General features: G+C 33.9%; 1 protein-coding gene across 1 annotated transcript in view; it reads right to left on the bottom strand.

The window, feature by feature from the left end:
• PTPRQ (protein tyrosine phosphatase receptor type Q) overlaps nucleotides 1–22426 on the bottom strand; it is a gene marked incomplete at its 5' end in the record, with an annotated part of 200301 nt that overhangs the window by 123805 nt on the left and 54070 nt on the right. The window contains 7 exons of the mRNA XM_082636662.1: nucleotides 2418–2559; nucleotides 6844–6995; nucleotides 7368–7643; nucleotides 7912–8202; nucleotides 9681–9849; nucleotides 13773–13918; nucleotides 14619–14779. Of these exons, the coding sequence (XP_082492788.1) occupies nucleotides 2418–2559; nucleotides 6844–6995; nucleotides 7368–7643; nucleotides 7912–8202; nucleotides 9681–9849; nucleotides 13773–13918; nucleotides 14619–14779 (1337 nt within the window). The remainder of the gene's footprint in view (nucleotides 1–2417; nucleotides 2560–6843; nucleotides 6996–7367; nucleotides 7644–7911; nucleotides 8203–9680; nucleotides 9850–13772; nucleotides 13919–14618; nucleotides 14780–22426) is intronic.

Below are 22426 nucleotides of genomic sequence, written 5' to 3'. Positions count from 1 at the left end.
GTTAGCATAGCTTTTTTTGTCACTCTAAAAAGAGGAAGCTATAAAGAAAATTTGCATATAGTCAATTTGTGGATTACAAACAGCAAGTAGTGAAAAGAAACAACTTGTCATTGTGCAAAACATAGTTATTTAAAGAATGTTCAAGTAATCTTTGACTTGCCTACAGTTCTCTCCTGTGGCGTAAATTTCTATCTTTACAAACCCTTCTTCCTCTGTAAGATAAAGGCATCAAAACTAAAGGAGAATAACTTAGGGGGGGTGTGGCACTTAAAATGAAAGAAAAGACAATTCCTCGGCTGATCCAGGGCTCTGGCAGTTAAATATGTTTAATTATTTGCTTTCTTATTTTCAAAAACATATACTAATACCAATAAATGAAAAAGAGACAGTTGATAATTTACTTAAGTTTAGATTATAAACCTGGATTTTGTGAACATCTATTTCACTGACTCTCCAAACTTAAAAACAATTAATTAGCCAGCTGATAACACTTCAAGTTGAGAATTTTATTTAACCAATCAGGGCATAGGATTTTGTGGAATTATTTTATTTTACTGGTAAAAAATTTTTTATTGGTTTACATAATACTGTCTACAAGATTAGCCTTGATTTTTATCAATCTAATATGTGTATAAATAGTTAAAATGTTTTTTTCTTTATGGGTTTAGCCTTTTTCTATAGTATCACTCAGTTATGATATGCATTTCCTACAGTCAGGTCCAGTTTGCACTAGAGGTCAGACGCTGACGTTCCAGTTCAGTTTCTTCACTAATTTTCTCAGCCCTTTTCATCTAATCTGCCTGAATCATGGCTTCTTCATCTGAAGTATGGGAACAGGGGCAACCGTAATGTTTTTTTAGTATTTGTGTGTCCAACACTCTAATAAGTGCTTCATATGGATCTTTTCAAATATTTTTCCCAACAACCTTCTGGGTGGCTACAGCTAATGTGTGTTTCTTCAGTTAAAGATACAGAGGCTCAGAGGAAGCACGTGCCTTTGCCAGGGTTATACAACTAGCAAGTCGCAGAGCTTGGATTCCAATCCAGACACTGACTGCAGAGCATGAACTCTTTTTTTTTTTTTTTTTTTTTTTGGCGATACGCGGGCCTCTCACTGTTGTGGCCTCTCCCGCTGTGGAGCACAGGCTCCGGATGCGCAGGCTCAGCAGCCATGGCTCATGGGCCCAGCCACTCCGCGGCATGTGGGATCTTCCTGGACCGGGGCACGAACCTGTGTCCCCTGCATCGGCAGGCAGACTCTCAACTACTGCGCCACCAGGGAAGCCCAGCATGAACTCTTATCCACTATAAATACTACTTACTTAGCCTGTCTTATAGGCATACCATGAAAACAGTATCAGGTATTCATAAATTAATGTAAAATGGTTAATTTATCAGTGAGTGGTCTCCAATTTCAATTTAGAGATTCACTAAAACAAAAGAAATGCACCGAGAGGTATAGGGAAGAAATTACTAGAGCAGGATCTTGCGCTTATTCAATAATCATTGACAAAAAAAAAAGAGTGAGGAAGAGTTGCCTTTAAACACATGGTCCAGGGCTTCCCTGGTGGTGCAGTGGTTGAGAGTCCGCCTGCCGATGCAGGGGACACGGGTTCGTGCCCCAGTCCGGGAGGATCCCACATGCCGCGGAGCAGCTGGGCCCGTGGGCCGTGGCCGCTGAGCCTGCACGTCCGGAGCCTGTGCTCCACAACGGGAGAAGCCACAGCAGTGAGAGGCCCGCGAACCGCAAAAAAAAAAAAAAAAAAAAAAAAAAAAAAAAAAAAATATATATATATATATATATATATATATGGTCAAGTTGAGAGAAGGAAAAGTATTAAATCATTAAATCAGTTATAAATTAAAACTATTCAGTACACAGCTGAGTTATGACATGTAGGTGATGCACAGGTAAGTTGTTTAATTAGAGCAATGGTATTTCAGTCTTCATAATCCCCTCCACATGTCACAAATGGACTATGGGAAAGTAAAAGCTTACATACTGACTAGTGCTCTTCAAATGTCACAACACATCTTTAAAAAATTACAGATTTTTTTTCACGAAAATATAAATCAACCTGTTAAAAGTGATTAATGGTTCATTTCTCCTTTTTTTCCCAGCTGTCTCAGATGGTACTAAGAAGTAGGTAAGTTTTACATATATCTAGAAGCCTACTTTGTTCCTAAAAGTAGTCTTTTATTTCAGCTTCCTCAGTTCAAAGTGAAAAGCCATGTGTAAATATATATCTATTTGATTGCAAACAAGACAACCCAGCCTATCCTTAAAGCACTGAACTTCAACTTCCCTTTGAATGAACAATTAAATATTGATAGTTAGTCACATAAACTGAGAAAGGAAAGGGAAAAGTGTTAAAATACAAAATCAAACATTTTAGGATCCAAAATCCATGTCTAACCTGATTCTTGGGTTGTGAATTTTACTACATTACTAAATTGATTGCCATTTCCAACTTTAGTAAAGGCAGATACGCTGATAGAATAGGTGCTGATGGGTTCCAGTCCAACAAGTTTGGCTTCAGTTTGAAAACCTGAAATATTCTGAAAAGCAGAAATAAAATTCTTTGTCACAATGCATCATCAAAAAACTTATTTATAACTGGAAGAAATATTTAATACATCAAAATTATGTCTTCTGTGTTTAACCTATGATTTAGGAAGCACAGGTATTTTTTATTAAAAATTTAAAAATTAAACATTTTTTGTGTGTGCCCCAGGGTGTGCTCAGCTGATAAAGCAAGGATGAACTGGAGACCCTCTCAGCACTGAAGAATCTCATAACTGCCATTTGTTTTTAAAGCTGAAGTGTTTTGTTTTCATTTTGTCTTCCTGATTTTTACTTGGAATTACATACTGATTACTTCCTTAAAATTTGCTAAAATTGAAGTCCTCAATTGAAATCCACCTTAAGAGCAGTCAGTGGTACTTGATTTTTCTTGAATTCATCTAAATTCATTTTTTAATTCTCAGTAGCAGTCTGTGTAAATTAATATATTCATCAGCTATTGTATGGTAGGCACTGGGAATACAGCAGTGAATGAACCAGAACCTCTGCTCCTATGAAATTTAAATTATGAGTTTTCCCAGACAACTCCTACATTTCTCATTTTATGCAATCTCTTAGGAAAATGAAAAAAAGAACAAAACAGTTATCACAGTTGTTCAAAAGAGGATATTATTTCTCATAGAAAATTTTACCATCAAATATAAAGCCTTCATTCAAAGAGAATTGTCCTAATAGAAAGAGCACTTAAGATTAATAGTTACCCTATGGAAAAAGAAGACAATCTCCTATGTGGTATAATTTTAAGAATATTGCATTATATCTAATCCAAAATATAAACTACTTTCACTTATATATTAAACATTTCAGTGGCAGAAATTTAGCAAGAATACTAATGCTCAGGGCACTCACAGTTAGAATCATATTTTAAATTAATCTCTTGCAAGTCATTGACATACTTTATGAACTCACTGTATTACGCTGTTTCCTTTCATTCTTTCACAATTACTATTTACCAAGCACACTGTTAGATAACCAGGAGACTATAAAGATATATAAGACATGGTCCCTGTCATCAAGGAATTGTTATATTAATTAGAGAAATCTACCAACAACTGCATACTAAGAAGAAATTAAACACAAGCAGGTAAACTTTGACTTGGGTTAGGAAGGGTGAGTAAGTACCCAGAGAAATGACTGAACTCAGGAGATAATAATAAAAAGTGTGAGTAGCTTATTGGATAGTGGACAGACTGGCAAAGTAAGTTGTAAGATGGAGACATGAGTAAGGAATAGTTCCAAACATAACAGAACTTTTTTACGGAATAAAAAATTTCTTTCAGTACGTGTGAGTGACCTGAGTTAGCAGCAGACCTGGGTCTTATTTATCTCCAAATGGATTAAACTGGATTGACTGAGATGGCAGGAACATTTGGAGTGGTCCTGGAATTATTATGCCTCCAGGAACTCTCATATAATCTGAAAGAATAAAAAAGAAAAGAAAAGAAACTAATAGTTGGGACATTGAGGTAGCTGAAAACATAGAAAGGAAAACAGGACAACACACTCAAAGAGAAAGCCACACAGAGGGAGGAAAGCAGATAAAGAAAACTAGGTGTTGAGAAAGGAAAAAAGATGGCATGAGGATACATTTAAAGGAATTTGAAAGAAAATAAGGCTATGAAAATTCATGGAAGATAAAATAGATGTAAAAAGGAATAACTAAAAGTAGTAGATTTTAAAGGAAAACTACTCCTTCCACCCCAAAAAGGATATATTTAATACTTTATGGTATAAAGATTATATCTTTGCTACTAGTGAAATTTCAATGGTAGCATTTACTATTGAGAAAACAGATGTCTAAAACTCTTAGAATATAACTTACCCTCATATTCAGGTAGAGGAGTACTGTCATTTCAGGCTTAGTGCTATTACAATGCTGAATGGAATTTGTTCTTTTTTTTAAACCATATACAAAAACAACAATAGCTACCGTGTTTATCATATGCTGGGGATTGTTCTAAATGCTTTATATAGATTTTCCCTTACAATCTTCACTTTTTAGTGGATGTATCTTTACAGCTCCCATTTTGCACTTGAGGAAACTGAGTCATTAAGAAGTTAAGCAACTGCCCTAAGGCAGAACAGTAAGTCTCAAATTCAGGCTTCTATCCAGAAAATTTGATGCCAGAGTCCTTAATTCATGACTATGCTAACAGTGTTGATGGTAGAGATCTCTATTCTGAGGAAAAGATCACACATACACATCCACACTTCAATATACATACATGTTTATCCTAGGAATGATCACATTCCTAGGATAATAAAGATTATTATCTTTAAAATATAGAAATATAGAAAATGATTCCTTTTCCCCATTTGATACCTATTTACCAGTGATCCATACAGACAAAGCACATTAAAAAATATGGAAAATGTTAAGATTAGACTAGAAATAGATACCAGAAGGCTAGAGACTCAACACCATTAATGGAATTTCACACTGCTAGGAAACAGATTCCACATTTATGAAGAAATACAATTTGAACTCTACTCAGCCTATCAGATTTTAGAGTAATATCTTGATTTCCAAAAAAGAAAATCATCATTCCTTATGACATAAACTTACGCACTGCTTCTGATTTTTACTATTCACTTTTTAAGCTACACATGCTATAAAAATGATTTACCATCAGTAATAAATTATACTGCATATAATATTGGGGACAATGTTCACGCAAAGTTTTTGCACTCCCCTTGCTGCAACTAAAGAGCATTCCAGTACTCCATTTGCCTTTGGAAAAAAAATAAGAACACTTTCTCAAATAAATGCTAGCTAATTACAACATATTTTGGCAATTAAATGCTAGAAATCATACAGGTGTATGTGAGACCTTTTGTTACATCAGTTCTTAGGGTATTTTTCATTGATTCTGAAACCTAAAAATGGAGGAGTGAAAGGGCATTTAGCATTGAAACTAATTAGCATTGAAAGAAAAAGAATAATGATATATTTTAAAAGACCAATTATTGTGGGATTACATGCTATCTGGAAACGTTAACAGAAGTCCAGTATAAACACTTTTCTGAACAGGTTAAAAACATTCATTTGGTACTTCTTTTAACAACAAATACAATAGTCCCCCCTTATTCACAGTTTCATTTTCCACGGTTTCAGTTACCCACAGTCAACCATGGTCCCAAGATATTAGATGGAAAATCCCAGAAATAAACAATTCATAAGTTTTAAATTGTGAACTGGTCTGAGCTGCATGATGAAATCTCGAGTTGTCCTGCTCCATCTTGCCCAGGGTATCAATCAACCCTTTGTCCAGCATTTCCCACCCATTAGTCAGTAGCCTTTTTGGTTATCAGATCGACTGTCAGACAGCACAGTGCTTTTGTTCAAGTCACCCTTATTTTACTTAGTATTGGCCCCAAAGTACAAGAGTAGCAATGCTGGCAATTCAGAGATGCCAAAGAGAAGCCATAAAGTGTTTCCTTTAAGTGAAAAGATGAAAAATGTTCTGAATAAGGAAAGAAAAAATAATCGTATGCTGAGGCTGCTAAGATCTTCGGTAAAAACGAAGCTTCTGTGACATTCTATGAAAGGGAAGAAGGGGAAAAAATGTACAAGTTTTGCTGTTGTACCTCAAACTGTAAAAGTTATTGCCATAGTATGTGATAAGTGCTTAGTTAAGATAGAAAAGGCATTAAACTTGTACAAGAAGATGTTTTGAGAGAGAGAAAGAGGGACCACATTCATATAACTCTTATTACGGTTTGTTAAAATTTTTTCTATTTTGTTATTAGTTACGGTTGTTAATCTCTTACTGTGCTTTATTTATAAATTAAACTTTAGAAATTAAACTTTATGTATATGAAAAAACACAGTACATATCGGTTCAGTACTATTCATGGTTTCAGGCATCCACTGGGGGTCTTGGAATGTATCCCCTGTGGGTAAGGGGGATGAATGTAGAAATATATTACCCTTAAGACAATAACAGGTTTTAAAGAGTCTGAAAAAATTTACTGTATACTTTCCAGCATTAACAAAATGGTGCAATTACTTCCTAACTTACAGCTATCTAGAAGTTACAAATTCTAAATAAAACGCTATATGAAGTACTCCACTTCCATATTTGACAAACGTTTGCTGTGTTTTCTGCAAGCATCCTTAAGTTGTAGGAAACCAAAAAGATATTTTAAAAAGATGGTCCTTGTGTTAATTAAAGCAGTCCATTTTCCCCCTGCATGTCAATACTTTAATTGACTTTCTAAATTTTTGAAATAAATATATAGTGTTGTCATCAACCTACCTTATAAAATATAGTATCAGTTTCATGTTCATGAATTTTTAAACTATATACTTTAACAATACCGCCTGGAACAGGACTCGGGCTCCATTTCAGCCATACAAGGTCTGAAGTGTAGTTGACTAAAGTCAAATTTTGAGGAGGTGCTAAAGGCACTGCAGGAAAACACATTATAAAACTTATATTCATAACATTTTTTAGCAGAAAAATATCATCGTGACTCTAGCTTCTTGAAGACACTAGTTAAGAAAGATTTATAAACTGATCATATTTTAATTTCAGAAATAAAGAGCATAAGTAATCATGCTTTTGTACTTGGAACTCAGTAGTTCCAAAGTAGCTTTAAACAGAACACCCTGTCTGAAGCTCAAATTAAAAAAAAAATGTTCAGCAAAGCAGATGAATAGTTGTCAGGCCGTTACAAACAGACAATCAAATATCCTTTCATTTTCCATGCTGTTCCTTAAAAAGAGAGAGCAAGTGCTGCAACAGTGAAATCATTGGAAGAAATATGGATTCTGGCTTACCTGACTCATCTGTGTAAAAGAAAAGAACACTGGAAGGACCCAGTCCTTTTATAGTTCTTGCAGCAGCAAAAAAACTATATAATGTAAATGGTGAAAGCTCGTCCAGTATTACATAGTTATCAGAAGTAACAAAAGAATAATTCTCACTTGGTCCTTGTAAAATTAAATCATAACTTATTATTGCACCATTTGGTTTTACTGGGGGATCCCATGATAAGAGAACTGAGGTAGAGGAAAGGTTTTTAAAAGTGTTGATTATTGGTGAAGTTTCTGGGACTATAAAAGAAAAAAAGAATATTAAATGAAACAAGAGTGATTAGCATCAAGAAGAAGAGGCTTTAATAATAATGGGACTTAATTTTTATCAACAGGTAATTATTTTAATTTTAAGAAACTTAGAGCTTACTGTGTTTATTGAAAGACTAATTACTTAAGAACAAACAGAATCTATGTAGTGATAAGAATAATGTTTTCTATCAGAAAGCAATATAAATAAGAGAACACCAACAATCTGCTTAATAGGCAATAAAAGGGTCCAGCCTACCATCTTCTTCAGTTTTGATGTGTAGTTGGGCAGTATAGGTATCAGAGAATCCCTTTTCTGTTGATGGAGTGATTTTTAATATATAATCAGTATATTTTTCCAGATTATCAAAATACATGCTTCTCTCATATGTAACTAGAGGTGGTCTCACGTGGCGAGGAGTTTGCTGTGAGCTCAGAGAAACATAGTAGAAGACTAGACCGTTTGGTTGAGACGGAGGGCCCCAGCTTACATTTATTGCAGTTGACGAAATGGACTTGTAAGTCAGGTTTCCAACAACTCCTTCAGGTACTATGACAGGTAATGTGCAAAATATAAAAATCATCAGTCACCCTAAATAAAATATAAGTAAATTCACAAACCGGAGGATAATTGTTGAAATGGCATCTACTACATCACCTGCTCTTACATTATTTAAATCCACATGTGGTAACATCATCTACTACAAAATATTTTGTAAATAATTATATTAAATTATATTAAAATCATTCAAAATAAACCCTGTCATCTTTAATATGTGTGAGAACTGTTTTATACAATATTTTCTTGGCTTTTCCTTCCTACAAGATGGAGATTATGAGTGTGTATGAGATTATGAGTATGTGATGGAAATTATGTGTATGAGGTTATGAGTATGCACACATGTATGTGTGCATGTATACTCAGATATTTAAATATTTTGATAATGTATATTATCTAAACAATATTTTTAGTTTCTTTCTTCTAAAGATTATCCTTATTGTACATATGAAGTCATCCAGGACCTCTCACTGGGAACAGAGCACAGGGTTTATTATTCATGGTGCTATAATAATAACTAATAAAACATTATAGGTTGGTGAAAATCTTGGGAGAGATCTGCCTTTAAAGAATGCCTGAAATGATATTGACCACAAATTGCACTAAACATTTTTGCTGAAGACTCCCCAAACTTGTATTTCCACATATCATATCTACTCTGCTGATCAATGAGTAAACAACTTAAAAGATTGTTCCAACAACAGGGAGAACATTCATTCCTCATACTTAAAGTATCTGTCAAATTTATAATCTTCAAATAATAAACATGGATTTCTACTCTCAGCAGAAATTTAGGTCAGTATCATTTCTCAGTAAGAGGACTAATCTTTTAAAAATAAATGGACCATAGAAACAACCACAAGAAGAAATAGACAATGATCCATGTATCATCGTATTCTTGAAACTGAAAACTAAAAAACAGCAAGAGTTTCAGTGATTATAGTTTTCTGAATACTCCACACAAACAGGATTCTGCAGAAGCCACAAATGAGAAACTTCCAGAGTTAAAAAAAGATATTTCGGACATATTAGTCACAAACACAATAAGAACAAAGATGCTGCACAAAATCCTTTGTGGGTTCAAAGACTGAAAAGGAAACAAGTTGCTAGAGAGAAAAAAATATCATTTCTAGAGCAAATGGATATTAAGTATTGCAAAATCCATCCACATACGCAACGGTTTTTTTCATGCCCATAACGGATGGCTGTGACATCTTTCGAAGCAATGAAAGTGACAGAATTTTTATAAATGGATGGTAGCAGTTTTCAGGAATAGAAAAGGCTGTTACTATTGTAATAGTTTTATAGTTATATTAAATGCATTTTCAAACTTCTATGACTGGTTAAATGTGCCTAAGTAAAACACAGATTTTATTACCAATACATACAAATAGAAAAAGATTCTGAAATAATTATAAAGTTTTAAATTAATCCTATTAAACATTAATGAATGCTTTTCATTTACATACTGTCTTGATCTGTGTATACTTGAACTATGTCACTGCTTTTATTCCCATTTCCAACTGAAGTACTTGCTGTTACCCAAAATGTATAGTAGCTGAATATTGCCAGTTTATCTATTATTGCAGATACGGTCATATTGTCAAAGTCATTGGTTACTTCATGGAGTGTAAAATTCTGAAAAATAAACATATCGTTTTAATTGTTTAGAATATATTTTTAGTATACATGAGCATTTCAAAGTAATTATTATTCATGGGTTGGTTGCCTCAGTATTTTAATACGTTAATTTTTGAGGAAAATAAACAAAGAACTTTTTTATTGCAATAATTAAACTGGAAATATGTTTGTACTAAGAGAGGAATAGATGGGCAGTTTTATTAAATCAACATACAGAGTAGCAAAAACTCCAAGCTTAGCTGCAGTGAGGAAGGTCTAATGGTGAACTGGAAATGCTACAATGTGCTGACCAGTGTCAGTTTCCCTTATGAAACATTCAAGTATTTTTCAAAACATTGACTATATATTTTTAAACAAGTTTGGGAGTATTATAAAAATTTTAAGTTTTTTCTTCCTGTTAACAATGTAGGAATTACAAAAGTGTTCACCTCTTTCTATGAGTTCAAATGGTTATTATTCATCTTTCATAGACCCTCTTTTTTTTCTACAATCTTGCAGAGAAATGGGAAGGCAGTTGGATACACTCTCATATGTGCTGAGTAAGAGAAATTTTAAAATTCTCTTGCCTGACTCTAGTTATATTTGTCCCAAGGCATTTTTTGATAATAAAGGAATTACAATCATCCCTTCCTTGACCAAATTTTAAACACAAAACACATAGTCAAAATCAATTCTAAAATAAAGGAAAACAGACTTTTTAAAAAGTCATGTAGGTAATTAAATATGAATTAAGTATGAATAATTTTATAATAATGTCTACTTATACTGAGAAATCTGAATCATTCCAATCTGCACAAAGTCCTTAGAGTCCAAAAACCTGCATTCAATTCTGGCAATAGCTCTGGATAAATCATCTGATCACAAAGCTTCTCCAACTGTAAAATGGGAATAATCATTTCCACTTCACAGAGGGCTTTTGAGGATTAGATAATATAAAGCTTACAAAACAATACCATCTCCGGCACACGATAAAAAAATGATAATTAGTAAAAAGTTCATTAAAATTAGTAACATAGGATAATCAATTTGACTAAAATTTATAGTTATCGTGGTTCTGCAATGTATCAACAAACTAAATTCAGCAAATTTTTGTGGTTCTTTCCCAGTATAGGGAGTGGGGGAGAGTAAGTGTCAGAAAAGATCTATTTTACTTTTGTGGTGACTTATTTAGGAACAGACAAGTTAAAACATATTTAATCTCACACAAAATATGATCTGTGAACTTTAATATCTTCCAACACATCTACTTTACACATGGCATAACTGGCTTACATAAATTCTCTCTTAAAATATTAATAGAGATTTTTGATTTTTCTTTGCTATAAAATTTATTCCGACTACCTATGACCTACCTCGATGACAATATTAAGTAACAAATTATTTTTAATCACCCAGAAGTTATTCATGCTGAGTGTGAGTAAACATGAACAGACATGTAACAAATTTAGAATTATACCAATTATCCAGATGATTATTCCATTCATCTGTTTATTTTTGGAAAAAATGTCTTGTGACTCAAACTATCTAATTAAGGTTTATTCTTTGTGTATATGAATACAGTCAGAAGGTATTTAGTAAAAACTTCTCAAATTTGATTAATCAACCAGTACTCATTTAACACTTTTTAATAAAAGACACTATGTCAGGCAAACTGAGGAGACATAAGTGGGTAAATGTTAAAATGTAGAAGAGTTAATACACTGTACACAACACAATATACCACAATTGGAGGAGGGACAAGATGTATTGCCAAGTAGTACCAAAAGATCAAATTCCACAAAGTCAGAAGAAGGAAAGATCACTTCACAACAAACTCAAGCGCTCCAAAATTATAACTAAGTACTGAAAATAATGTTGATCTGTTATCAGAATTTTATGTTCTATGATTAAAACATTTATTGAGCATTATCATACTGTACCAGAGGACTTCAGGGGATGGAAAGACAAGCGTCACACACAACTCTTTTCTTCATGTTATTTGCTATGGGATGAGGGAGCTAAGATAAGTAGCAGATACCACGAATAGAAAGCAGAATATGATGATATGATGTGCCATGCATGAGATATGCTACAAAGTTCTATGGAAGAAGAAAGAGAAGGAAGAAAACAGCTATACATCTATTCTGCTATATAATTTTCATTTTGAGGATTTCTTCTCTTCTACCAATACCAAATAAAAAATTAGGTAGTGAAGATTTTTATGCTATATTTAACATTAACTTCATAAATAAATTAAAGCACGGATGAACTTCAAGGAATGTAAGAAATGTTTTAACATCATTAGCCTGTGTGCCCTCTTGCAGCTGTCACACTTAAAAGCACTCTTAAGATAATTTAATAAAAGATTACATTTTCTAAGATAGATGAATTGCAAATGGCATCATATTATATACTCAGGTTTGAATAAGAAGGTTCATAAAATCATGTTAAAATCATAGTTAAAACATTTACACTCGATTACCTAGATGTGGACAAAGAGAACCAAAATTGAATCAGAGACAAGCTATAAAGTAAACTGTACAGAGGCAAATCCTTTGCTAAGATTCAGAACTACTGAATTTTGAATACTGAATATTGGTTAAATGCATGAAAAAAATCTGCAATTTGAATGGCCTCTATGACATAATGAAACATTATTAAATTTGTAAACACATTGTGGTAAAAAAAAATAAATTGCACACTGATCCCCAAATACAGCAGAACAAAAAGGAACAGCAAAAATTGCTTGATGTACAGAGTTAAACAAACAAACAGATCCTCTTTTCTTATGCAGTCCCACTCTGAGAGGGCCTTGAACAGAATATAAAAATAGAACCAACCTCTGGACTGTCTTTTACTCACTGCTGAGTAAGGCCTAACACAGCTTGCAAAGTTCTGCTCTGACCTTATTCATTAGCCTAAACTGTACTAAAGCAAGTCATACTTTAGTCCCAGAGATTTCTGCTCACAAGAACTAACTCTAGTGGCTACACATGGGTTGTTAATCACAAATGGAATTAGGCAACTTAGAATTAATAAGACTTATCTCTATCCTCCTTCTGCTTAAAAGGATGCAAACACTTAATGGTCAGAGTCATAATCAACATGCAGTCAACAGTTCCTATCAGTAAGGTACATATTCTGTAAATTGCAGTATTTCTTTTAAATTAGTGTTTTCCAAGTTATATTCCAACTCTCCCCATTCCTGATTCAATCACAACCAGTCCAGTTTTAATCTTTTCATCTACTAGAGTTCTGTGAAACAGTTTGGAGAAATAAAGGAATTTGGCTGAAAAATTAAAACTATTTCCCTAAACAAAATGCACTTTAGCTATTTTTATAACTGTTATTGTTCATATCTCAGAAAGTGTCCATCTACAGTGTGCAACCCTATAACCTTGCATACTTCAAGTTAAATAAGCACATTTTAATAATTACATCTGATATGAAGCAATGATGATGATGATGATGATAAGCCCTCCTGCTAACAACTGAAAATATTTTAGAAGTGAAGAAAAACACACAAACACATCCAAACATGAAAACTATTTATATTATATACAAACAAAAAGAAATTTTTTTAAGCTGAGAAATAACTGAGGGTAAATGAAACTATTAACTCTCTAGCGAACACTTCTTGGAGAAGAGGCACTCAGGGCCATATTTATATACAGAATTTTTAAAAGGTGGCAGCTTCATTGTTGGTAACACATTTGAAGCTGATAGAGAAACATGTGTGTGTTTGAGTATATGTGTGCATTCTTAGACAGTTTAAAATGTATTTATTTCTCCATCACATTTTTTCTATGTCAATGACAGTTCTATAAAATGTCTACACAAAATTCTAAATGTAAGATAAGCAACTTTTTCTACCATGCGAAGTCTTTATCAACAGAGCTGAAGTATGTAAGTAAAGAAGCAGGAGAAAACTCAGGTCTTACCTGCACAAAAGTACCTGAAGCATTTCTGTAATAAACAGAATAATATTGTATAATCCCATTAGGTTTTGAAGGAGGCGTCCAAAAAAGAAGTACTGATGAAGAACTGAGGTTTGCATAACGAACATCTTTGGGAGGATCACTTGGTGCTAGAAAACAAATGATCGAACAAAAAACTTGTGTCTCTAAAAAATGTGTGAAATGTTCTAAATGTTACCTGCCTTTGATTAGTTATGATAATTGTTTAAAAACTAAGAATAATATCTAATTAGAAATCAGAAATGAAATCCATAAGGCTCATTGGGCCATCCCTGTAACACTCTACCATAGCAATATCTAAGCAGAGACAGACGGATTTCTTACTCATAAAACACTATCCCAGTTCTAAAACATGCCTACTGCCCTAGATTTGAAAACAACATTATGACAAGTTTCCGATATAGAATGCATAATATGAAATTCTAGTTTAACTTGCAATTTGAAATTGAATAATAGAGGACAAAGGCAGAGAGCTGACTTCATGCGTTTTACTTTGTTTCATTTACAAACACACTAAATGCTTACTAAGTGTTGAGTTCTGTGCTGAGTGCATTTACAAATATAAATTCATTTAATCCTCATAAGGACCCTGTGAGGTAGGTAACATATCGTTTCCATAATACAGATGGGAAATTGAGGCACAGAGAGATTAACTAACTTTCCCAACATCACATAGCTAGAGAGTGACCGAAAAGCAATTTTGCATGTAACTGTGACAGATATTAGGTTTAATAAGACATATTTATATTTAACACTTTTTTTTTCTGAGTAGGATATTCTTTTACTTGGCCTACATCCATAAGAACTCACCTCCTTCGGGTGTTCGAAAGTTAACGATATTGCTTCTCGTTTTCCCATCACCAAATCGGGTGCTAGCTGTTACATAAGCACCATATTCAACATTATAGTCCAAATCTGAGAACTCTAATGATGTTTCAGTTACATTAATGTTCTTTAATGATGATCTATCCCTAAGAGGAAAAAAAAGGATTATTTGCACAACTGACCTTTAAATTAAATGTTACAGATACATTTTGGGTACAAGTACATTAAAAATAAGCAACATTTATGCACAGATATTAATCCAGATTAATGGGATACAGATGTTACTTATCCAGAAATACTGAAAAGAATTTCAGAATAGTTCAGTGAGTAAATTCTTTTGTTTTCAAGTATATTCAGTAATTCAATCAAGTGTTAATAGGATGTTCATATTAAGAGTTTGCTTGGACTAATTTTAATGGCTCTCTAGGAATTCTGTGTGTTCAAAGTAATTACAGCATTCTTTTTCATACCAATGTTTTAGTTGTTCAAATATGTGTTCTTTTGAAGTGTTGGCAAAATCTAATTTATACCATATATTTATCAAACACATTTTACATATATTGTACAAAAGTAACATTTACTTCAGACCAATTCAAATCAATTTCAAATGATAAATACCTGAATAGTAATATCTAAAATAATGAGTATGGGTTATCCTTTATGTAATTAGAAACAAGATTTAAAATAATGTATGTATAACATAACAGGAAAGCAAAAAGTAGAGCTCACATCTCTCACTCAATTAAAATCTTAAATGTATCTGAAATATCACTTCAGAAAAGAAAGTAAATATTGACTTCAACTCTCCAAGTAACTACCAAAATGCCAGGAGAGCGGGGAAATGTCTAAAGAGCATACTGTTGCTAAGTAATACAGCACTACAATTAATTTCAGTCATGTTAATTCAGTTTCCATAGAATTGGGTATAGATTAGAATCTAAAGAATGAATATGTATATAATGGTACTGAAAACTATGCATTTTAAAAAGAAATTTTGATTTTTAAGAGCAATAAAATTAATTACTAAAGAATTTAGATACAAAAATACGAGTAATATCACAGAAAAGATACATATCTCATGTAATCTCATTTTTTTCTTCTTTAGAAGCACAAGGCATCCAAGAGGTAAATGGATATTCCCTCTGAACATAAAATGCATTTTCTTTACCACTGAAATATTTGAATCCTTGAATCATTAAGGGGAATAACAGATTTTAAGTGAATTAAGGATATCCACAGAGAGATACATTTCAGCCATGGTTTTACCATTACAAAAGCATCAACTCACTCCAAATGTAAGTATGGTTATCTGAAAAATAGCTGGAAAGCTTACCATAGTGAGAAATATGGATTCAGAGTATGAGATTAGAGACAGGCAGGATTAGCCAGGCTATTCAGTAATTTGAAAGAGTTTCATCAGACATCCTTTTTCAGAAGCCATAGGGAGAGCTGAGTTCTCTCTTTGACTTTGCTGAGACTATAGGAGAGAACCTTTTAAAACTCTTAATGCTGTGGCTATTAGGCTATTAGTCTGAGGAAGATGCCTTGTCATAGAAACTTTACCCAACTGCATACTCCTGTCATTGGTCACAGGTCATGAGAACACTACAGTATAGCTAGTCCAATTCAGATCTCTAAAGCTATGAAATTAGCTAAAGCAACCTAATTGCATTATATGTTTCAAAACTTTCTTTTCAAGCATATTTTTAATAATATCTGCTGCCTGCATAACTACTTTCTTGCCCTGATCTTCACAGCAAAATAGTGCAGATAAGGATCTGCCTACAATAAGAAAAACCCCAATTATGTTCCATAGGTAACACAGAATCAAGGCAATTACCTGGAAAATGCAGGTCAAACATAAATTTTGTCTTAAATATCTGGATATTTCAGTAAAAAGAAGATAGTCTTTATAAATTATCTGAATAACAAATTCAATAGTCCACCTCAGCATACATAGGTATAGTTTCCACATCTACTCCAGTTTATCTCCAGGGACAAAACAGTGCTAACAAAAATTTTTCAAATACTGATATGTCTTGTCTGTTTGGTGTTTGTAGTTTAGAGTTGTGGCTGATATTTTAATAACTATGGTAGAAAAACATCTGAGCACAGATAATCTTCAATTGAAGCTTCAACTTCTGGTGCAAGTTCAGAATGTATCTTGGGTACATAAGAGATGGTCTGCCATAAAACTGAGAACCCAGAAGTAGGAAAAGGAAAGAGAAGTGATGCTGTTCCCAAGGTTCCGACTCCACCCTGCTTGCTCTTATGCTGCTGCCAGATTGGCGGAAACACACAGAAACCTCTGGGCTAAGGCTTGAGCTCGCTGCTCTCTGAAGAGCCATCTCATGGGCAATCCTACAGTTTCTCCCATGCATAAGAAACCCAGCTTTGACGCTGCTGGAATCAGTTGTTACTCCCGGTTTTAGCTGGTTTAGTTTAAAAATGTCTGTTTTGTTCTTATTAGTTTAAAAACATTATTAATAGGATTATGATGTGTTCCACTACAGCATTTTATTTCTATTTATAAAAGTATATGTTCTATATCTTGATTTTTCTCATGTTAATAACAATAATCTATACCATTATTTTCTTTTTAGTTGCCTAATTTGGATATAGCATATGTCTTCAGCCTTCCCTCTACAAATTAACATTTAGGTTGTTTCTCTCCTTTTTTTTCTTATTACTATCAGTGATGCAGTAATCATTCTTACTCAAATACCTTTCCATAACAATACTTTTATTTCTGCAGGTTAAATTCCCAATAGTGTGACTGAGTCAAATGGTTTTATAAAATTTTTATTTTAACGATAATTAATAAATCATTATTATCTGGAGTCACAGCAAGTGTGCAAACCTTCACCACCTGTCTGGATATTAATTTTCTTAATTTCTGCAAATTTAATTGACCAGAAACATTTTTTTAATTTGCACATCTCTGACCATGAGTAAAACAGATTATCTTCTTATTGGTCATTTGCAGTCCAAGTTTTGGAATAACTTATTCATACATTTTCTTTTAAATACTTTATTTTAGTCTTTTAAATGGAATACAGTATATGTCGAGGAGTTAAGGAGGCATTGTTCTTTTAGATAGTGCTCCAAATTGAGAAAGATAGATATCTTCCTCACTCCTTCTGTATTTAGTAATGATATGTATACAATCAATATTCAACAAAATTCAGCAAAATTCTTTGAGCACCTATTATATGTCAGGAACTATTAAGTGAGTAAGAGACAGGCCTTACCCTCAAAATAGAGAGACAAAGCAGTAAATAATTATAAAACAATTCATTAATAACAGTGGGATCCCCTTAAGGGCAGTAATTTTTCCCCTAGTGGCTAAAAGCAAAGAAAAAGAGAAAGAATGAGTGAGGAAATTAATTGTGACCAGAGTAGAAAAGGAGAATAAAGCACAGCCCCCAGAGATGCAGGAAACTGTTCACTAGAAAGCAAGCTTGTGAGGTTTGAGGGTAGAATAGGGAGTTGAGGAGGGAAGAGGAAGAGAGAAGGCCCACCTGACAGAGCAGGTCTAACTCTTACATATCCAAAGTCATAAGCTGTGTGGAAATGGAAGGACCATAAATGTCACACAATACTTAACCTATAAAGTAGATAACTTAGAAAATCAGCCAAACCTCCCACGCAATGCAGATTTTCAAACTGAGGGAAAAAAAAAAAACTTGGGGAGTCTTCAGTGCTATCATTTTACTGATTTAACTTATAAACTCATTAGAACGTTTTTAAAGCCTTTTTGAATTTAAGAAATCAAAAGAATCTGAATGACTTTGAAATTATTCTGAATAAATATAAGATGGAGTTTTTCTGTTTGTCTACACTCATTGGTAACATCAAGAAAACATATTGGGATGAAATTAATGGAGTCTTTAAGATGAAGTTATTTCCTAGTTAATTTATAGTTCTTTTCAAAAGACGGGCCACATTTTGACATCTAGGGCATAAAGGAAATTCTAGAGCTTAAGAGTAGTTTCTTTGCTCTGCTTTACCAATTCCTTTGCTCATTTCTTATCACATCAAGACTATGCTAAGCAACAACTGCCTAAGAGGAACCATGAATATCAAAACCATATGGAAAGACTTAGACTTAAACAAAATTCCCCATTTCCCTAACTGTGAACATGAATGGTTTCCTAGACAAGGTATGAGACTCTTTGAAAGGTCATGGTCTCAATTCTAATCTTCATCATTTGATATTTTGTTCCATGTGGGCAATCTAGCCTGATAATACACCCATTCCTGTACCTTCCTATGAATTTATTTTTTAAAGTTTAATCTGCTATTATCTAAATATTCTACACTAATCCTTTCACTCACTAAATACCATTCCCCAAAATAAAGAATTTCAACATGCATTTACTTGACTCTATCAAATCATTTTCTCTCTCACATGACCCAGCAACTTCACTAATTTTCCCACCCCAATAACACTGGTCTTCTATGTTGCAATTACTCTAGAATATTTACTCTTCATAGATGGATTGAATCAGTAGGTTAATAATTACATATCAAAGAATCCCAAACTAGCATAAATAGCTGCATATTCTATGATTCTAAAGATTTACTAGAATCTCAGAGAAAGTCTGAGTCAAAGTAGGGTATTCATTTATTGTTACTCTTATTCCTCTTGTCATCATTTGCTTGGCTGGTTGATTTCATTTGATTTGGTTTGACTTTGTTTTGCTTGTTTGCATTTAGCAGAAAAGACACATTTATAAGATTAGAGGAGAAAGCCACTATGGAGAATGAGGTTGAAGCTCACTTATACACTTATAAACCATCCTCTTGAAGCCAACATAGGAATTAGGGTCCAGAAGACAGGAGGAGGGACTGTACTTAAGCTGGAGGAGAAAGATTTCATCCCCTGAGGACAGACGCAATCCCTCAGGCCAAAATAAAGCATTTGGATTTTATTCCAAGAGTAATGCAAAGTCCTTTGAATGTTTTCTCCTGGGTGTAATCTTTGGGTGAGTGATGAAAATAAAATTTAAAAATCCCATTCAATACTGAGATTCATTCTTCTCTCTCTCTAGATAGACACACACGGGGGTGGGGGTGGGGGTGGGGAGAGAAAGAGAAAGAGAGAGAGAGAGAGAGATCCTTCTTCAAGCCTCAAATCTCCATGTATCTGGCCTGTCCACCCCTCCAGTTTCATCTCTTCCCACTTTCCTCCTGTGCCATTATACTCAAGACACAGGGCCATCTTGCTGTTGCCCACACCAAGCTTCTTGCTATTAACCACACTTGATGAAATTATTTGAGTTTCTACATCCAGTTAGCATACCCCTGGACTTTTCAGCTAAATATGTCATTATTTTGCTTAAGCCAATTTAGGTTGGGCACAATCATTGGAAACTAAAAGAATCTTGACTAACACCTATTTCCATTATTTAATAGTTTATCATATGCCTTGATCTCGAGTGTTTCCACCATCATCATCACTCCTTGCTGAACAAGCTTGCTTTATCCATTTACCATTGTAACTGTGAGGACCAGTAATTCAACTGGTTTACACATAAAACAGTATGATCACGCTCTCATAAGGGATAAAGTCCATGAACTAATGAAGACCAATATCAAGCCAGTGATTTTTTTTGGTAGAAATATGCCATGTGAGTTGACTCACTAAGCTTAATTTATTATAACTCCATTAGTCTTTAATCACAAATGCTGTTATCAAACTAAGACTTCCCCAAGCCTATAAGCATACTGTTGAGTTTTTAGAACAAAGGGCAATTATAACACTTACTCCTAGTGATTTGGGGAAAGCATGATTTGAGAGTAATACAGATCCGGTTATGATCCTGGTTCTGTCATCTTCTAGTTCTGTAACCTTAATCAGCTCCTTAACCTCATCAAGACTTAATTTCCACAACTATAAAATGGTGATAATATTCTTTAAGGTTTTGTCATGAAAAACAAGTAGGAAAACAGGTAAGAAACCAAACACAGCATTTGTCCCAAAATGTTAACTACTCCACTATCCCTCTTGAGTCCTTTTCTTTAGCTCTCCAAGATGTTTTGTTCTCCAATCACAATTTTTCCTAGCTTTGTACATTTCACAAATGGGATGAGAAGACCCCTGAAATTGGAGGTATAAAAACTCAAGATCCACAAAGGCAAAGTAAATGACTAAAATGATTGAATTTAAAACAGAGTGTGGTGGGAACTGAGGTAAACTGCAAAGCAAATGCTCCACCTAAAGACCACCTCTATTTAATTCCTGCTGATTTATTTTCATGGGGAATATGGCAAAAGAATTCTGATTTTTTTAAGAAACAAAGGAAGTTGAAGTTTCACTAGATATCTACTCACTATACTGACAGAATTCTATACAGAATTTATTAACAGTTTGCTGGTCCAGCAAAGCATGGGTGGCCTACTAATAGCCTGCTTGTCGCCTCGGTACCCAAGCTTCATCTAAGTCATTCATGAAAATGATTAGCAAAAAAAGAGCTGAGACAGAGTTCTTAATATCCCACTAGAAACCTCAGGTTAAATAATCAAAAGCACCCTTACACTCAACCACTCCATCCACCTGTGTTTGTATCTCCCACCATCCTAATCCTGCCCCACTATTTCATGTCTACAAGGCTACTTATCAACTTCTTGACACAGTTCATTCATGCTGCCTCCAAGCCTTCATATACTATTCCCTCTGAGATGTTCTCCTGACTTATCAATCTGCCTTTACCAACTGCATTCCAAATGGGAGGTAAACTCAGGAAATTTGAAATAGCCCCCTTCCCATTCTGATTATTGATCTATATCATATGTTCAAACCATTAGGTAGTTTTAATAGAGTGAAAATCTTTCAGAAAAGTGGAAGAAATAGGACTAAGCATATCTTTTTAGCATAATGAAAGCCATTTCCAAAGGTAAGCTTTTATGCTACAGGGGAAATCATTTGACCAGTGACATTTAATAAAATGCTGCAGTAAAACTGTTTTGACTTCCTAATATATTTCTCAGCAAGTATTTTTAAGTTATCTCACACAGGCATATTTTATCTCTAATTAGTCTACAATCATTTTAAGATTCTATATATTTTTTTATCTCCCCACAGAGTTTAATAAACATTTGTCAGACTGACTGATTCAAAGTTACTTCTCATAACAACTACTAAGAAGACCAAGAAACATTTAAAAGCCAGGGTTTGTATATAAGCTAGAATTTTCAGCATCACTTTCATTCCACAGTCTTTTATGAGCCATTCACTTAAAATTTTTATAAACAAAGAAGAAAACTACTGTTAAATTTTACTGACATTATAAATTGCTAAATAAATCCAAGTTGAATTCAACTATAAAATAAATAAATAAGTTGTTTAATCAGTCTACTAGAATACCACACCTCAACCCAAAGTGTATTAAAAGAATAAGCTTAGAGGGCTCTAGTAGAAATTCATTTATTTAATGGTGGCCGCCCTAGGAATGAAAGGATTGCTTCTCATCTGAAACCATATAAACATAATTTACCAGTATTACTGAGGAAAAAGTGCTACTTAGATGACAGAAGTTATTTCACAAAGCAAACTTCAAAAGAAAACATTATTTTAAAATGCAATGGGTTGGGACTTCCCTGGTGGCACAGTGGTTAAGCATCCACCTGCCAATGCAGGGGACACTGGTTTGAGCCCTGGTCCGGGAAGATCCCACATGCCGCAGAGCAACTAAGCCCATGTGCCACAACTACTGAGCCTGCGAGCCACAACTACTGAAGCCTGCATGCCTAGAGCCCGCGCTCCGCAACAAGAGAAGCCACTGCAATGA

This window comes from Mesoplodon mirus, assembly GCF_964341445.2.
Source record: "Mesoplodon mirus genome assembly, chromosome: 11".
Classification (NCBI taxonomy): Eukaryota; Metazoa; Chordata; class Mammalia; order Artiodactyla; family Ziphiidae; genus Mesoplodon; species Mesoplodon mirus.
This window is presented reverse-complemented; position numbering and strand designations above follow the sequence as displayed.